At 47.2% G+C, this 15740-nt stretch overlaps 1 protein-coding gene and 1 long non-coding RNA gene across 3 annotated transcripts in view; both read left to right on the top strand.

Moving 5' to 3' along the window:
- TMEM132B (transmembrane protein 132B) overlaps positions 1–15740 on the top strand; it is a 374357-nt gene that overhangs the window by 126487 nt on the left and 232130 nt on the right. Inside the window, exon 1 of one of the 2 annotated variants that reach the window (XM_077875249.1) lies at positions 11070–11220. The exons of the other annotated variant lie outside the window; for it this stretch is intronic. Within the exon in view, the coding sequence (XP_077731375.1) occupies positions 11199–11220 (22 nt within the window). The 5' untranslated portion in view covers positions 11070–11198. Of the gene's footprint in view, positions 1–11069; positions 11221–15740 lie in introns of those variants that run through there. 2 annotated transcript variants of the gene reach the window in all.
- Positions 8268–10912, top strand: LOC144299722 (uncharacterized). The gene is made up of 3 exons (XR_013366385.1): positions 8268–8468; positions 9146–9226; positions 9815–10912. It is a non-coding gene; the product is annotated as an uncharacterized LOC144299722 (long non-coding RNA).

Below are 15740 nucleotides of genomic sequence, written 5' to 3'. Positions count from 1 at the left end.
CTCCATACTGCCCTTCTGGCCCAGCTCCTGCTTGGGCCCTGCTTCCCAGTTATTCCTGGTGTTTTTTCAAGGGTGAGTCCCAGTCGGGGCTCTCAAACCACATCTCACAGAGGCCAGTAGGAGCTCAGAGTGTGCAGCCTGCATCTGCCTGGGTTTGAGTTCTGGCTCTACTTCTGGCAGCTGTGTGGCCTTGAGCAAGTGAGTCTACCTCTCTGGGCCTGCATTTTCTCACATGTAGGAGCTGGTCAAGGTACCCCCAGTATAGGGAGGATGAGTGCAGGTTAATACACGTCCTGCACTTGGGATGGCACCTGGCAAAGAGTGAGCACCAGGTAAATATTAAATGCTGATACTCAGATTCTTATAGAATGTTTCATAGCTTTGCATGTATCTGCATAGAAACAGGCTCTCTTCCTTCTCCTCCTCCTCCTGTGAGTTGTTGATGTGCAAAAGCACTCATGGGGCTTGCGGCTGGGTGGTTCTAAGGTGGAAATGTTCTCTCTCACAGCCCTTACCCTCCCCTTTCTTGGGCTCAAAATAGGACATAGGTCCTGGTCCTGCCATGTCTGTGATGGGTGGCTGTTGGCCAGTCACCTGGCCTACTAGCTGTGCACCCTGAGCTCCTCTCATTCTGGGGTTGCTGGGTGGCATGGGTGGGCATGACCACTCGGCCTCCAGGTCTGCCCTGGCTGATCTGGGGAGCTCTTATTGGTTCTCTTTGTTGGCTTTCCCTGTGAGGAAGCTGTTCTTTCCTTAAACAACTCAGAAACACTTCTAGGAAGTGGAAATGCAAAGGTAAACGAGTCATATTCAAGAATTGTTTCTTAAAACATTGTCTATCGTCGCAGAAACTTGGAAGCAACTTAAATATCCAGCCGGAGAATGGCTCCATATGGTATTTCCATACAATGGAATACTACATGATAGCAGAACGAGTGGGTGACAGCAACATGCATTAGTAGATGTGAATTTCATGAATATATTGTTTTTTTTTTCATGAATATATTGTTGTAGAAAGTGCAAAGGGCAGAATAGTAGAGTATCATATTATTTACACAGAGTTTAAAATTCTGGATATGGCACAACATATTGCAGCAGAAGTAGACATTATATTCTGTAATCAAAGTAAAAACAGACACAGCCCAATGAACTCCCAAGTTCTGGAAGGGTTGGCTTCTGGAGTAAAGAAGGAATGTGGTAGGGGCCTTCCACTGTATTGGGTGATGTTGTTCTTCAATTGAGTGGTCATACATGTGCATTCATTGTGTTGAAACCCTTTTGTAAATCTTAAGTATCATATAATAATACTTTTAAGGACATTTTGTCTGAACAAAAGTTTTTAGAGCTAAAGTGGTACTGGGCTGGATATCCTTGACTTCCTCCCCAGAACTGACCCTCCAGGATCCTCTGCCATCAGTGACCTTGCTTTTTTCCAGGCAGTCCAGGAGGTATACAGGTTAAATATCCTGGTGACCGTGCACAGAGCTGACTCCTCTGTGGTGTCCATTTCCTCTGGTGTAAGCTGGAGAGAGTTTAGTTTCTATGACTGGAACTCACAGGGTTGACTCGGGCTTTGCTGGGGTGGTGTCATGTGCAGAGCATCTGGCTCAGCTGGGCACGTGGGGACTGCGGTGCACAGTATGTGCCGTTAATGATGGGGACACACAGTGGTTTCATCTATAATATGAAAGGGATGGTAGAGGGAAGGAAAGGGGGCCCCCCCAACAGAAACTGCTGCTTTCCTAGTTCCTAACGCGTCCTTGTTAAAGAGGCTACTGTCTCAAGTTCAAAGCCCCACAAGGACCAGTTGGTTCTGAATCACACTGCTTCCAAGTCTTCTGTTTTGGTCACACATAGTACTTCTTTTCTCTTGGCCACGGGCTGACCTTGACCCATCATAGATCCCGTGGCTAATGGTGACCCCAGACTAACCTCTCCTCTTGCCACTATGGCACTGACCCTGTGGTTCCTGTCAGGGTGAGGACTGGGCTTCCCTCCCTCTCTTTGACACAAACTGATGGAGGCAGCCTGTTCACTTCTGCTCAGGTGTGCTTTCTCTCTGAAAGTGGAAAGGCTGGACCCTGAGGGCAGGAGCTTTGTTCAAGAAGGAGCCAGGAGGGCAGGCTTGCTACCCACTGGAGCAAGAATATGGGTCCTGTGGAGGGATGCGCGGGGTTCTGACCATCACAAAGTGTGGGGTTTGCATTGCATGCAGGAATGCTGCCCAGGCTCACCTACATTTTCATAGGGCTGGCCAGAGAAGGTGGCCTTGTTAGTGCCACCTTGTTAGTGCCTTGTTAGTCAGGCTATTCCATACCAGGCAGGACAGCCTTGGAGTGCCAGTTGTTTATCAGAACTCTCTGGGAATGCCAACAGTCCACACCTGGGAAACTTGGACCTCCTCCTGTGGGAGAGCAGGGTTCCCGGTCCTGTAGGAAGCTGGGCTTCTAGTCTAGGGAACCCTGAAGCACACCCTCAGTCTTGATTGGACAGCCGTGCTCTCCTGACCACCTTCTTGCTTCGTGGTTTGCCTGGGACCTGGATCTGGGATACTTTGTCCTGATGGGTGAAATCCCATTCCCCCCACTCTGAGGATGCAGAGGGCCCTGTTTATTATCACAGAGAGCCGAATTTAATTATGGGCTCATTTTATTATGAAATGCTGAGAAATGATGATATCAGTAAGTACATTTTTGGTTTCAAGGTATAGGAACCACTAAGCAGGGACGATAGGAATCTATTGATTCATATAGTTGAAGAGCAGAGGGATAAAGCTTCGGGTACGGCTTGATTCAGCTATTCAAATATTGTTACCAGGACCTAATATTTCTCCTTGTCTTGGATTTCCTCTGAGGATGGGCTTTATTCTGTGCATCCTGTGGGCATGAGATGGCCTTTCAGTCCAGCCCAAAAGGAAGAAGGAGTTCTTGCCAAATATTTAAAGCTGAAGTCCTGTGCCTCATGATCATTGGGCTGGTCATTGGTCTCTGATTGGCCAGGCTTGGGTCAAATACCAAAAGAGTGGAGTTGCCAGTACCTGAAATATGGAGAAGGGAGGAGGTAGTTCCCCAAGCAAAACTGGAGTGTAGTTACCAGACATGGGATGGATGCTGAGGAGCTAAATAATCCCACGTGTCCACAGTGATTCAGAAGAGAGCTGCTGGTCTTGGGACAGCACAGCTCGCTGTTTTGAACAAGGACCCAGCCTCCCTTCATAATGTCTGGGTCTTGAACTCAGCCTCCAGAACTTGGGTCCTGGCCTTCCTCTGGGAGCACCATGCTGGAACCGTATCAACAATAGCCCAGCCGGTGAGGGCGTCTAACTCCACAGCCTCATTCATACAGGCACCAGAGAGGAAATAGGAGCAGAGAAATTGCTGGCCTGTGTTAAATTTAGATTTATTCTGTTGAGCTAATTGTAATCTTTATTTGGTCCCAAGTGATTCATTCTTATCGTTCTTATTATAGCTGAGAAAATTAATTTTTATTCTACCATAAAGGTGGCTGTAATAATCTGGGTTCAGGGAGGGGGATTACTTTAATAAGATTTGCCAGTAGGCTTTGAAACAGTCAGCTTTTATTAGCGTGTGGAGCTGCCTGTGGCGCTGGGTAAGGTGTGAGAGGGTCAGGGTGGGATTGCCAGGGTGAGCTCAGCAGGAAAGGGGACAGGTGTGTTTGCTCTGTCAAGAGTTTGGGCATGTTCTCCTTCCTGTCTTTAAGTTCAGGGAATGCTCTGACCTGGGGTGGTGGGGGTGGTGGGTGATGAGCTGAGTGGATCTCATCATCTTTGACCAACTTAATGGAAATAGATGGGTGGACATGAATCACAAGCCTGCTGTACAACTGAGTGTGCCGCAGTGGGACCTGGGAAGACCCCTCCCAAGGTCAGGCTAGCAGCTACACAGAGGGACCCTGGGGATTGGAAGGCATGCCCCTTCTGGAGAAGGAGCAGGTTTCAGACCCATCATTTATTTGTAATTCCAAATCCTGGAAGTTCTGAAAACTGAAATGTTTTGGGTAAAATTTCAGCAGATTTATTTGGTGGTAGAACTTATATGAACTCATTTATAACTTTATTTCATTAAGTATGAGTGTTCATATCTTTTACTTTAGAACTACTAATATGTTTGATTAAAGGATGCTGCTCCAGATCCCACTAAGGCAGTGTATGCATTGTATTGCCTTTCTAAGTCAGGAGAGTTAGAAACCAGGAGTTCTGGAAAAGAGTTGTCATATTTTCATGGAATGCTGACCCACCATTGTCAGATTTTTCTGATTTTTGGGAGAGAAACTAGAGTTCCTGATTTTTTTTTTTTGAGTTCCTGATTTTTATGAGATGTCACAATTTTTTTTAAAAGATTTAATCTTAAGTTATCTCTACACCCAACATAGGGCTCAAACTCACAACCCTGAGATCAAAAGTCTGGCTGTACCAATCGAGCTAGCCAGACACCCCAGATTTCTCAATTTCTGTATGTAACTATTAAAGTTAATTTTTTTATGGCAGAAAATATCTTCTAACGATTAGTCGTTAGGGAAATGCCAATTAAAAACCATAGTGAGACACTGTCACCAACGAATGGAATGGCTAAAATAAAAAAAAAGTTGATGGTAACAAGAATTGGTGAGGATGTGGAGAAACTGGAACCTGCTTACATTGTTGGAGGAAGTCCCACGGTGCAATGGCTGTGGGGAACTTTGTGGCAATTTCTTAAAAGTAGAACATACACTTACCTATGACCCAGCTATCAGCCTTAAATATCTACTTAAAAGAAACAAAAGACTGTTCATAAACGTTCATCACAGTTTTATTCATCAATTGCCCCAAACAGGAAACAATCCAAATGTTCATCAACTAGGGAGTGCATGAACACATTGTGGCAGGTCTAGACAGTGGGATCAAAAAGAATGTGGTACTAATACATCAGTGACACGGTTGACTTTCAGATAATTATGCTGAGTGAAGAAGCCAGGCACAGAAGTCCACATACCGTATGACTCCATATGTGCACCCATTTCTAGAACAGGCGAAACTATAGAGACAGCCTGCAGATCAGTAGTTGCCTGGGCCTGTGGGTGGGAATGGGGATTGCCTGCCAACAAGCATAGGGAACTTTTTGGGGTAAGGGAAGCATTCTAAAAGTGGATGGAGGGGCCGGTTGCACAACTGTATAAATTTACATTGAACTGTACAGTTAAAATGGGTGCATTTTAGGGTATGCAAAGTGTGCTTCAGTAAAACTGTTAAAATATTTGAAGACCGGGCATCTGGGTGGCTCAGTTGATTAAGCCTCTGGCTTTGGGTCAAGTCATGATCCTAGGGTCCTAAGACTGAGTCCCACATTGGGCTCCTTGCTCAGCTGAGAGCTTGCTTCTCCTCCCTCTGCAGCTCCCCCTGCCTGTGTGCTCTCTTTCTGTCAATTAAATAAATACAACCATTAAAGAAAAACAATTAAAAAAATAAAATATTTGAAGACATGTACATTCTAAAAATGATTCTAACTTTTAAAAAAGTGATTAGAATGGTTATAATAAACAAAATTCTGCACTATATTCCAGCAGTCCAGTTTCCTTTGGTGCAGGCAACCCATATCATTAGCTACCCCCCCACCCCATGTTCAGAGCTATTCTGTACATGGAAAAGCACGTAATTATATTTTTCTGTGTGCAAAAAAATGGTATAGTTTGCTTTTCCCTCTCAAATAATAGTAGACCAAATACTGTTTTGTTGTTTTTTACCTAACAGAGGGTATATCTTGGAGATCTTTCTCTAACATAAGGAATTATAGCTTTCACGTGCTGTCATTTTGCATTTCATCATTTGGTGGCCACTCCTCTACTGATGGACCCCTGGCTTGGTTCCAGGCTTTGGCCACTACAACAATGCTTGGCCAAATTACCTAACCTTTTAGTGGACCTAATGGTAGCAGTGCCTACTTCATATATTGTTGAGAGTATGGAATGAGCTAGTGTAGAGAAAGTGCTTAAAGATTTTTTTAGGGGTGGTGCGTGGGTGGCTCAGTTGGTTAAGCGTCTCCTTTTTTTTTTTTTTTAAGATTTTATTTATTTATTCATGAGAGACACAGAGAGAGAGAGAGAGAGGCAGAGGGAGAAGCAGGCTTCCATGCAGGGAGCCCGACGTGGGACTCGATCCAAGGTCTCCAGGATCACAGCCTGAGCCAAAGGCAGATGCTCAACTGCTGAGCCACCCAGGGGTCCCTAAATAAAATCTTTAAAAAAAGATTTTTTTTTTTTAAATTTAGAGAGAGAGAGAGAGAGGGAGTGAGAGAAGGGGCAGAGGGAGAGGGAGGAGAGAATCTTAAGCAGGTTCTTTGTTAAGTATGGAGGCTGTTGTGGGGCTCGATCTTACAACCCTGAGATCATGGCCTGAGCCGAAGTCACAAGCCAGACGCTTAGCTGACTGAGCTACCCAGGTGCCCCAGCATACAGAAAGTGCTTAGGCTGTTCCTGTCAATCATTAGCTGTATGGTATGGTCATCTCCAAGAAGAACCTTGTATGTATGTCATTTCACATGTGTGCAGGTATATTAGTAGGATAAGTTCTGAGAAGTGGGGTTACTCAATCCAAGGGTACATACAGATTATTTTAGATGGGTTTTGCCAAATTATTTTATTCCTTCCAGTGTGTCCTCATAGCCTTACCAAATGGCACCAGACTCTAAAGTCTGGTCTTTTAGACTTTCGTCAAAGTAAAGATGTGGGCAAAAGTAAAAAGTATGATGGGGGATCTCCTAGTTTTGGGGGGGAAAGATCCCAACGTCAATGGGATTTGAGCAAAACTCCTTTGGGCCAATTCTTGTTCTAGGCTCGTTGGTGTAGAAAGTTTTCTGCCTGAAATGCAAGACAGCATGTGTGGGGTTCTTTCCACAAAGGTAGCAAGTCACGAGGGGAGGAAGATATTGAGCCTGGAGCACTCTATCACATTTACAATTTTTGCAAATTCAATCAGGAATGCAAATGGTTTCTCAGGACACATCTGCCAGTTGCTTACATCTTTCATGCCCTGGCAACATACGGGTGAGGTAAAAACACAGACACTTGAAACCCAGAGAAAAGCACATCCCAGCCAACAAGAAGCCTTTTGAGTTCTCGTCAAAACATGAGTATTTTGTTACACCATAGAATGAGAGAAGCATCTCAAACCAGGCAGGAGCAGGACGACATTAAAAGCACTAGCTTTCCTGGGGTTCTGGTACAGATCAGCTTGTTTTGGGTCTCACTGTTTGGATAGAAGTGGCAACATTGGAGAAATGATTAGACAGTAATCTGTTTGTCCATGTATTTATTCATTAAATGTTCAAAGAATTATTATTTGAATGCATGGATTGTGGCATTTGAAAGTCATTGATCAGGGATTTGACATTTTTGCAAAGAATTCTAGAAACATGAGCCCTCTCTTCCCTGCTCTGAAGCTCGCTGAACACCCTGAAGAGGGGGTTCACTTATTGTATTTTGCCCCTTACCCTTTGCTGTCTCGTAAGGACCTTTCTGTTTTCTTTTTCGATCTTTGGGCTCCCTGTCTTTTGGGTGGGAGTTTCTCTTTATACACAAATTGTGGAACCTCACGGGCTGCCATGGGCTCCTCTTTGATGCACCTCACAGGACAAGTCGTGTGTATACAAGGGTTCCTCACACTGGAGGTGGCAGCTCCATCGCAGCTCAGACTCTATCTCCAAGGCCCTGGTTTCCCACTGGCTCCCAGCTTGCCTTCCCTAGTGCTGGCTCCAGCCAGTGCCCCTGCACCTCTGGGTCCCCCTCAGTGTGGTGACGTCCCTCAGCAGTTCTGGGCTGGCCTCCCCACACCACATTGTCCCTGGGATGAGGGGAGGGCCCCTTGGGAGCTTCTGCCCACGTCAGAATGTTTCTGTCTTCTTTAATGCCCCTCATTGGGTCATGTGACCACTGATGACCAGATAACTCAAGTTTTCTCCAAAGGGAGAAGAGAAATAGATATTGGGAAGGCAAAGAACAAATACCTGATAATTTGAAAAAGACTCCTGTGGGTCTGGCACTTGGCCTATCCCTGTGCCTTTGAACTTGAGAAGAACTGATCTGAAATCTGTTCATTGTTTTTGGGGAAAAGAATTACTCTTTCCTTGAGTTATTGGTCTTGAGCTCAACATTCTCTATTTCAGAATTTTAGATTCTGCTGGAAAAGCTACCTGCCTTCCTCATTGACCTGTTTTCAGTAAAGACAGTATGAGCTCAAAATGGAGCACACTCTGACATTCCGTTGTCATGGCAACCTGAGTGGTAAACATCAGCTTGATGCTGTTTGAAGGGGGTGGCAGGAGTTAGGGATTGGGAGACTGGAGGAAAGCCAAAGATTTGGGGCCCTAGGCTCTGCCCCAGATTCCATAGGGAATGCTCCCTAGAAGGTCCAAGGAAGGTCACTTCGGTCTCCACCAGGGATGTCAGAAGGGAATGAACTGGAGCGAGCAGTAGGGGTTTGTGTCCAAACCTTCTAACTCCTGTTCGGACCGTCTCTTTAAAGCCACAGTGCTGGGAAGAACTGTCTGTTCCCCGTGCTCCCCTTGTGTTCTCTTTTTTTTACCCCCTTGTGTTCTGCTGGAGCCTCACCACCACCACTGTGCCTCTTGCTAGCACCTCTCCACGGAAACCGCTCCCCCTGCCCCTGCCAGGTCCTCAGAGCTGCTTCTCAGGGATAGCTCCCTCCTTCTAGAGCATGCCCCACCTTGCCTGGCCCTTCTGACTGCACTACCCCCCAACCCCACCACTCGTCCCAGGATGACCCTCTAAGCCTTCTTTCAGGTTCCTGGGCACCTGCCAGACCTGTGCACTAAGGGGCCTCCTTCTGGGCTCTTCTTCCCACTCTGCAGGCTTCTTTCCTCTTCTTCCAGTGACTTCAGTCCCCCTCTCCCTCCAATAATACCCCCACTTTTGTGCTCAGAGCCCTGTCCTGAGCTTCAGCTTCTGCTTTAGCTCTTCCTCTGTCCTCAGGGGCATGGGGGCTCACAGGTGTTTCAGAATCACTGTGCCCCAAGCAGAGCTCTTCTGCTTCCCTGGCACCTTCTCCCACTCAGTAACTGGCCTGGCCTCACCCCCACCCCATCCCCACCCAGCGCCACTCTGACTCTTCTCTCATGCCCTCTCCCCTTTGCAGTGTCCAGTCCATCTCCACAGCCTGCCAGCATCTCTGGCATCTTCTTCCCATCCCAGCAGCCATTTTGCAGAATAGATTGTGGTGAGTTTGGGGATCAGAGGTGATCAAACAAAAATATGTGACCATGGGATGGCAGCAACCACAAGCTTTATTTGGGCATCACTTGGACAGGTTGCATGTTCAGGAAGTTCCCCACTGCAGGAGACTTCCAGAAACAGAGGCCCCCACCTGGGTAGAAAGAGATCAGTGCTCTTGGGAGAGGAGGGAATTGGTCAGGGAGCTGTGTTTGAGTGCCATCCCTCAGTAGCCCGATGGGAGCCTCTGGGTCAGGGGGCTCTCAAGGTCAGCAGCGGCTGGGGGTCTCTTATACCCCAGGGTTTTTCTTATTCATGGGGAGCATATTTTGGGTGCAGTTTCATGGGGGATGCAAGGCAAGCAGGCTCTAAGTGGCTAAAAATATGCTGATTTGGACTATATTTAAAGCAATTGGATGTGTAAAAAATTGAGTTTGGCACCAGCGATCTTGGAAGGAATGGTCCTAGTCTACTCTGAAGAAGTAAAGAATATAGGGGCTCATTTATATAACAAGGTCGCCCTCTATGACCAGGACCTTTCCATCAGTTTCCATCCTGGTCATTCCTGCTTCTAGTCCATTCTCTATCATTCCAGGGCCATGCTTTGCTGAATTGCATGGAATGGTGCCATGTTCCCATGACGTAAGCCACCTCACTGGCTTCCCTTTGCCCCTGGGATGAAGGCCAGACAGCATTAAGTGGCATCTAGCTGGCTGTGCATGGCCTGGACGTTCCTCTCCAGCCTAATCTGGAGCCCTTTCTCCCTCTCTCTGACACCTGCTGTAGCCTCACTGCCCCCCGTGTCCTTCAGCAGGTCTATGTCCTCCCACCTCTGCCCTTTGCCTCTGCTGTCTTCCTCTGCCCAGTACCCTCTTTCCCACCCCGTGGCCTGGTTTATTCCATTTGTCCCATGGGCACTGTGTTAGATTCCTGGGCCTACTGCAACAAATGACCACAAAATAACATGAACGTGTCATCTCACAGTTCAGGAGGCCAGAATTCCAAACACGTGGTGCCAGGGGGTTCATTCCTCTCAGAGGCACCGAGGCAGAGCCCATCCCATGCCTCTGTTCCAGCTCCTGGGGCCCTGGGCATTCTTTGGCTTGTGGACATAATCCGTCCCATCTCTGCCTCTGTGTTCACATGGCCATCTCCTCTGTTTTTGTGATAATTCCTCTCCTTTCTCTTAAAAATATACTAATCATTGGATTTAACCTAACATGACCTAATTTCATCTGTCGGGACCCTGTTTCCAACTGGGGTCACATTGTGGGGTTGCAGGTGGATGGGAGTTTTGGCAACATTCTTCAACTTGGTCTGCAGGTCCGGGTTTTCCCGGTTCCATCCGATGGCCTTATGTGCCCCTCCTCTGTGCATCCACTGTCACAGCCTTGCTTTTCTTTATGGAATGGCTCACTTATGTTCATGCCCCGGGTGAGACTGAGCCCTGCCAGGACGAGGCTGCCTTGGTCCATTGTGCACCCGATCACTCAGTGAGCACTTGATGCATGAATGGCCATATGCACTTTGTGTTTGTAACCCCCAGAGTTGGTAAAAAAAGCCAAACAGAGGGAAAAGAAACAGACCTCCAGTGTGACAGTGTGAGGAGGTGGGGCCTTTGGGGGTGGTTAGGGCTAGATGAGGCCAGAGGGTAGGACCCCCCATGATGGGATCAGTACAAGAGTTCCTTTGTCCGCTGTGTGAGGAGGACTCGGGGAGAAGCTGGCCATCTCCAAGCAAGGAAGTGGATGCTGGGTGGTGAATTGGTCAGTACCTTGGACTCCTCAGCTCCAAGGAGTGTGAGCAGATAACTGTTGTTTAAGCCACCAGGTCTCCGATATTTGTTACAGCAGCCAGAGCTGACTGAGGCAGATGGGAATGCCTGACTCAGCCCATCTGACACCCACAAAACCTGAGGAGGTGGATCATATTCCTGTCTTCTTCTTTCACATGTTCCTTGTGGGGCTGAGCTGCTTGCCATGGTGACCAGCTGGCCCAAAGGTGGGCTGATTTTCCAGCCATAATCGCCTGCTCTGTAGCCCAGGCTCCACCACCCTGTACTTTTGAGGATGCTAGGAGCGTGGGCTGGGCCTAAGTGGCTTCTGGCTAGATTGAGACTAGCTGCTGGGTTTGTTAATCCCATGGGGACAGTTCTCCCAGTCACTCTGTTGTGGCCACAGGCTGGATTCATCTCTGCCAGGAGGGGCATTTTCACGTCTCCTGCTGCCTGGGGCCCCTCAGCACTCTGGCGTCTGTGAGAGGAGGTGCAGGGGCAGTTCGGCCTGAGAGGGGGATTTCCTCCTGGAGCCAATGCATCTGAAATGAAGGAAAGGCCTTTTCATAAAACCGCCAGATTTCCCTGGCAGGATGCCACCGATCCAGGCCGGAACCATTTCCCGTGTTCTTTGCTGGCTCGGGGGTGAGGCGCTGGGGTGGGCAGGATTGCCAGTGGCCCGCGGGCTATGGGGAGGGGCAAGGTCGCCGCGCCCCCCCCCCCCCCCCGGGGTGCTCGCTCACCTCCTCCCAGGGCTCCGAGCCCTGGGCGTCCTGGAGGAGGGGGTATGCTGCTCCCCGAAGCCCATCTGCGCTGGGCTTTCTGACTTGCCAACCAGGAGCCCCGCGATGCGGAGCCATCATGCATGTGCAGAGGCGGTCAGTCAGGAAGCAGCAGTGCGCCTTGGCGCGCGTCCCCAGATCGCCCCAAGCCTGGGTTTCCGTCCTGGATTTGGGGAACCGACCACCTGCCGTCACACGGCGGCCACAGCCTCGGCCACTAGGTGGCAGCGTTGCTGCGCACGAGGCGCTGATCCTGCACAGGCGACCGCGGAGGGGCTGGGGTCAGGGGGCAGCCGGGCTGGGGGCAGGCACCCCGCTTGGTCCCCTGCACCTGCCTCTACCTCGCTGGGTGCTGTCCCCTGTGCCCCTCCCTTCCCAAGAGGACTCTGCCCTACACTGAATAAGCTCTGAATTAATCCTGAGAAAAGAGGAGCTGAGAGTTTTTGTTTTGTCCCCACCTGGGACCTCCCAGAGCTCTTGCTAGGAAGCAAGTTTACCCATAACAAGAGCTCCTTGCATAGCCCCCCAGGGCTGGTGTGGGGACGGAGTTCCCACTCCTTCCCTGGTGTTCTTTATGGGTTTCAGCCTGCAGACTTTGGGACATGCTGTCATTCACAGGCAATCACGGAGCCCTGTTTGCTTTAGGAGAAAGGAGGTGACTGAGTCTGGGCCACCGCAGCCCTGAAGCCAAACAGAAGGAAAAAAGCAGAAGCATTATAGGTTCTAGGAGCCTGCAGAAAGGACAGTGGATAGAGCCTGGACTCCACCCTTTATGCGCTTTGTGACTTTAGGCATGTTTCTTGACATCTATGTGCCTTCCTTTTTTAACCTATAAAGTGGACACAGCACTACAAAATTATTTAATTATATTAAAAATTAATATGAGACTAATACCCTGTCTCACAGAACTGTGTAAAGAATAAATGTGTAAAGACCTAATACACATGAAGCAGGTTAACAGTGTCAAGAGGATTCCTCAGTTATTATTATTATTATTATTATTGCCAGTATTTCATTCATTGGATAGTACTAATGGCAAACTTGTGATAACCAGTGTTGATATATTCTGTCTCTGAGATTTGGCAACACAAATAACCTGTATCAGGCAAGTTAACGATACATTATTTATCTTTAGTATTACCAGTTCTTAAATGTAGATTCCTCTTCCCTTCTCAATTAAAGTGTTAAGTTCCTCAGAGGCAGACCTCGCCCTCTGCTTGTCTTTTAATCACTGCTCTGCACTCCCTGCACCCCCGACTCCTTTACTTGCTTAATTGTTGTGAGAAATTAATGCAGACAGGAAATAGGCTTTTTTAAAAAAATGGTAGGTGAAGTGGGAATTTCAAGCAACTGAATAGTCAATAGGATTGTGGAAGAAATGTTGAAGGACCCAGAGATCATGCTGTTTAAACTCTTAACCCTTAAAAAAGTATTTTTTTTTTTTTAATGTTGAGAGAGAGAGAGGGAGCATGAGACAGAGGGAAGGGCAGAGGCAGAGTGAGAATTCTAAGCAGACTCCATGCTCAGCATGGATCCCCTTGTGGAACTCAATCTCATGACCTTCAGATCATGACCTGAGCTAAAATCAAGAGTCAGACTCTTCACCAACTGAGCCTCCCAGCTGTTTCCCGCCCCCCCCCCCCAAGAAAGTCTTAAAGATTTATTAAAGCAGATTCTCTAGTACCAGCCACAAAGACCAGACAATTGTTACCTTTCCTCTAGTTACTTTGCATGTTTTTTTTCAATTTTAATTTTTAGTTTGTTTTTATTCATGAGACACACAGAGGGAGGCAGAGACCTAGGCAGGGGGAGAAGAAGGCTCCTCACAGGGAGCCCAATGCGAGACTCAGTCCCTGAACCGGGGTTACGTCCTGAGCCGAAGGTAGATAGATGCTCAACCCCTGAGCGACCCAGGTGTCCCACTTTGCGTGTTTGAAAAGAGTAGTCTTTATTGAAAAAGTTAAGAGAAGGAAAGATATTCCACGAATGATTTTGGATTGACCTGAGCTAGCCTGGGTTAGTAGTGTTTCACTGCATTGTCCAGTGCTTTTTCTGCCTCTCCTGAGGTGGTCGTAGGATTTTAATCTTTCATTCTGTTTATGTGATGTACCATTCATTTTTTTATGGTACAGTACCAGTTTTAAATGCAAATATAAGGGCAATTAACCCATAGGCAGAATCCTTAAAACAACACCAGTCATATTTTGTAGCTCATACTTTCATATGCATTTTGTTCTTTTCACGACCATGGAAATTCTGCACAGAACTAACTCAGCTGTGTCTACTGCACTTGATTAGCACACTGTAGCACTTTGTCATTTTTTTCTGCATTTGAAGAAAGTCCTGGTTTGAAAGGAGAGCATGGCTTTTCTGAGCTGTCAGCGCCCCTGCTAATATGTCTTAGATGCAGCATAGTCATTTTTGCTTGCTTTGGGTCTCACTAATCTCCCCGTGTGGTGGGTCCACTGGGAATCTTGCTCCTGGGGCATCTGGAATGCCGTGTGCAAACAGAGCAGGAAAGGCCAGCAGATGAGCATAGTGTGGGCATGCTTGTGTGCCTGCTTCCTTGTCCCATTACTCTGCACTTACAAAGCACAAGTTTAAAGATAAACTCTTAAGAATTTCAGAGGTGTGGAGTGGGACAACAGAGCATTAAAACAACCATGGGCCTTTCTGAGCTTGGGACCAGGTCTCTGTTTTATCACTGCCTGCTGAGATCACTGTGAAGATTCAGTATTCTAAAATAAACATATCAGCCCTGCAGTGGATGTTATTTTTTTGGGGGGGTCCTGGGTTCAGATTATCCACCTTGTGTTTCAAATGGATTATGTCAGACTCTAAAGGTTAAACTCATTTGTTCTGCATGGTCACTAAAATGTCTGGTTTGTGACCCCAGGTGTATTCCTGATATCTTTTTTCCCAGACCAACATTGTTGAGAGTAGTACTAAAGAAATCAGCCTTGACTTAGTTGGAATTGTTCCATTTGGGTAACTGAGTGGATTTTTGTGTTGCTTCATACAAAGAACATCCTCATTCTTCTTGTCAAAATGGTACCCTACTGTTGTTTTGGGGGGACCCCCCCAACCATGTGATACTTTAGCTGGGGCTCATGTAGCTCCAAGCTCTTGGGAAGAGACACAGGACTTTGCCTGCACCAATTGGAACAGGCTATTCCTCTGGCCACAGTCATTGGTTCAGGGATGAGCATGTGACCTGTCAGAGACAAGGAGATGCTCTGCTTGCTTCTTCCTTGCCACATGGTCTTGTTGCATGTGAAGGAAGGAAAATTGAGGCTTGGTGATGCTAATCATGCTGTTATGTGCATATTGAGAATGAAACCAGCTCTGTGAGAGAGAGCAGAGTGAGGGAAGAAAAAATGCATCTTAAAAAATAACTTTTAAGGGGCATCGGGGTAGCTCAGGTGGTTAAGTCTTCTTTCAGCTCAGGTCATGATCACAGAGTCCTGGGATGAAGTCCCACATCAGGCTCCCTTACTCAGCGAGGAGTCTGCTTCTCCCTCTCCCTCTGCCCCTCCCCTTGCTTGTGCGCTCTCCCTCTCGAATAAATAAAATCTTTTTTAAAAACCCAACTTTTAAAATTTACTTTCAGTAAAATTTGCTTTTTGGCATATAGATCTATGAGTTTTTGACACATGTGTAGCTTTGTGTAAGCACCACCACAACCAGGATACAGAGCAGTTCCATCACCTCCTCCCAGTCCTTTAAAAATTTTTGTTTTGTAGTCAGACCTTCCCCAGCCTGTAACTCTTAGCAGTCTGTGACCTATTCTCCATCCCTGTAGTTGAGATTTTTCTAGAATGTCACCTAAGTGAAATCATACAGGAGGTAGCTTTTTGTGATTGCTTTATTTCATTCATGGGCATATGTTTGAAACTTATCCATGTTGTGTATCCATCCTTTGCTTTCCTTTATTGCTGAGTACTATTCCATTCAGTGGATGTACC

The sequence above is a fragment of the Canis aureus genome, chromosome 27 (genome assembly GCF_053574225.1).
Source record: "Canis aureus isolate CA01 chromosome 27, VMU_Caureus_v.1.0, whole genome shotgun sequence".
In the NCBI taxonomy this organism is placed as follows: Eukaryota; Metazoa; Chordata; class Mammalia; order Carnivora; family Canidae; genus Canis; species Canis aureus.
The sequence above is the reverse complement of the archived record's forward strand: the minus strand, read 5'-3'. Positions and strand labels throughout refer to the sequence as shown.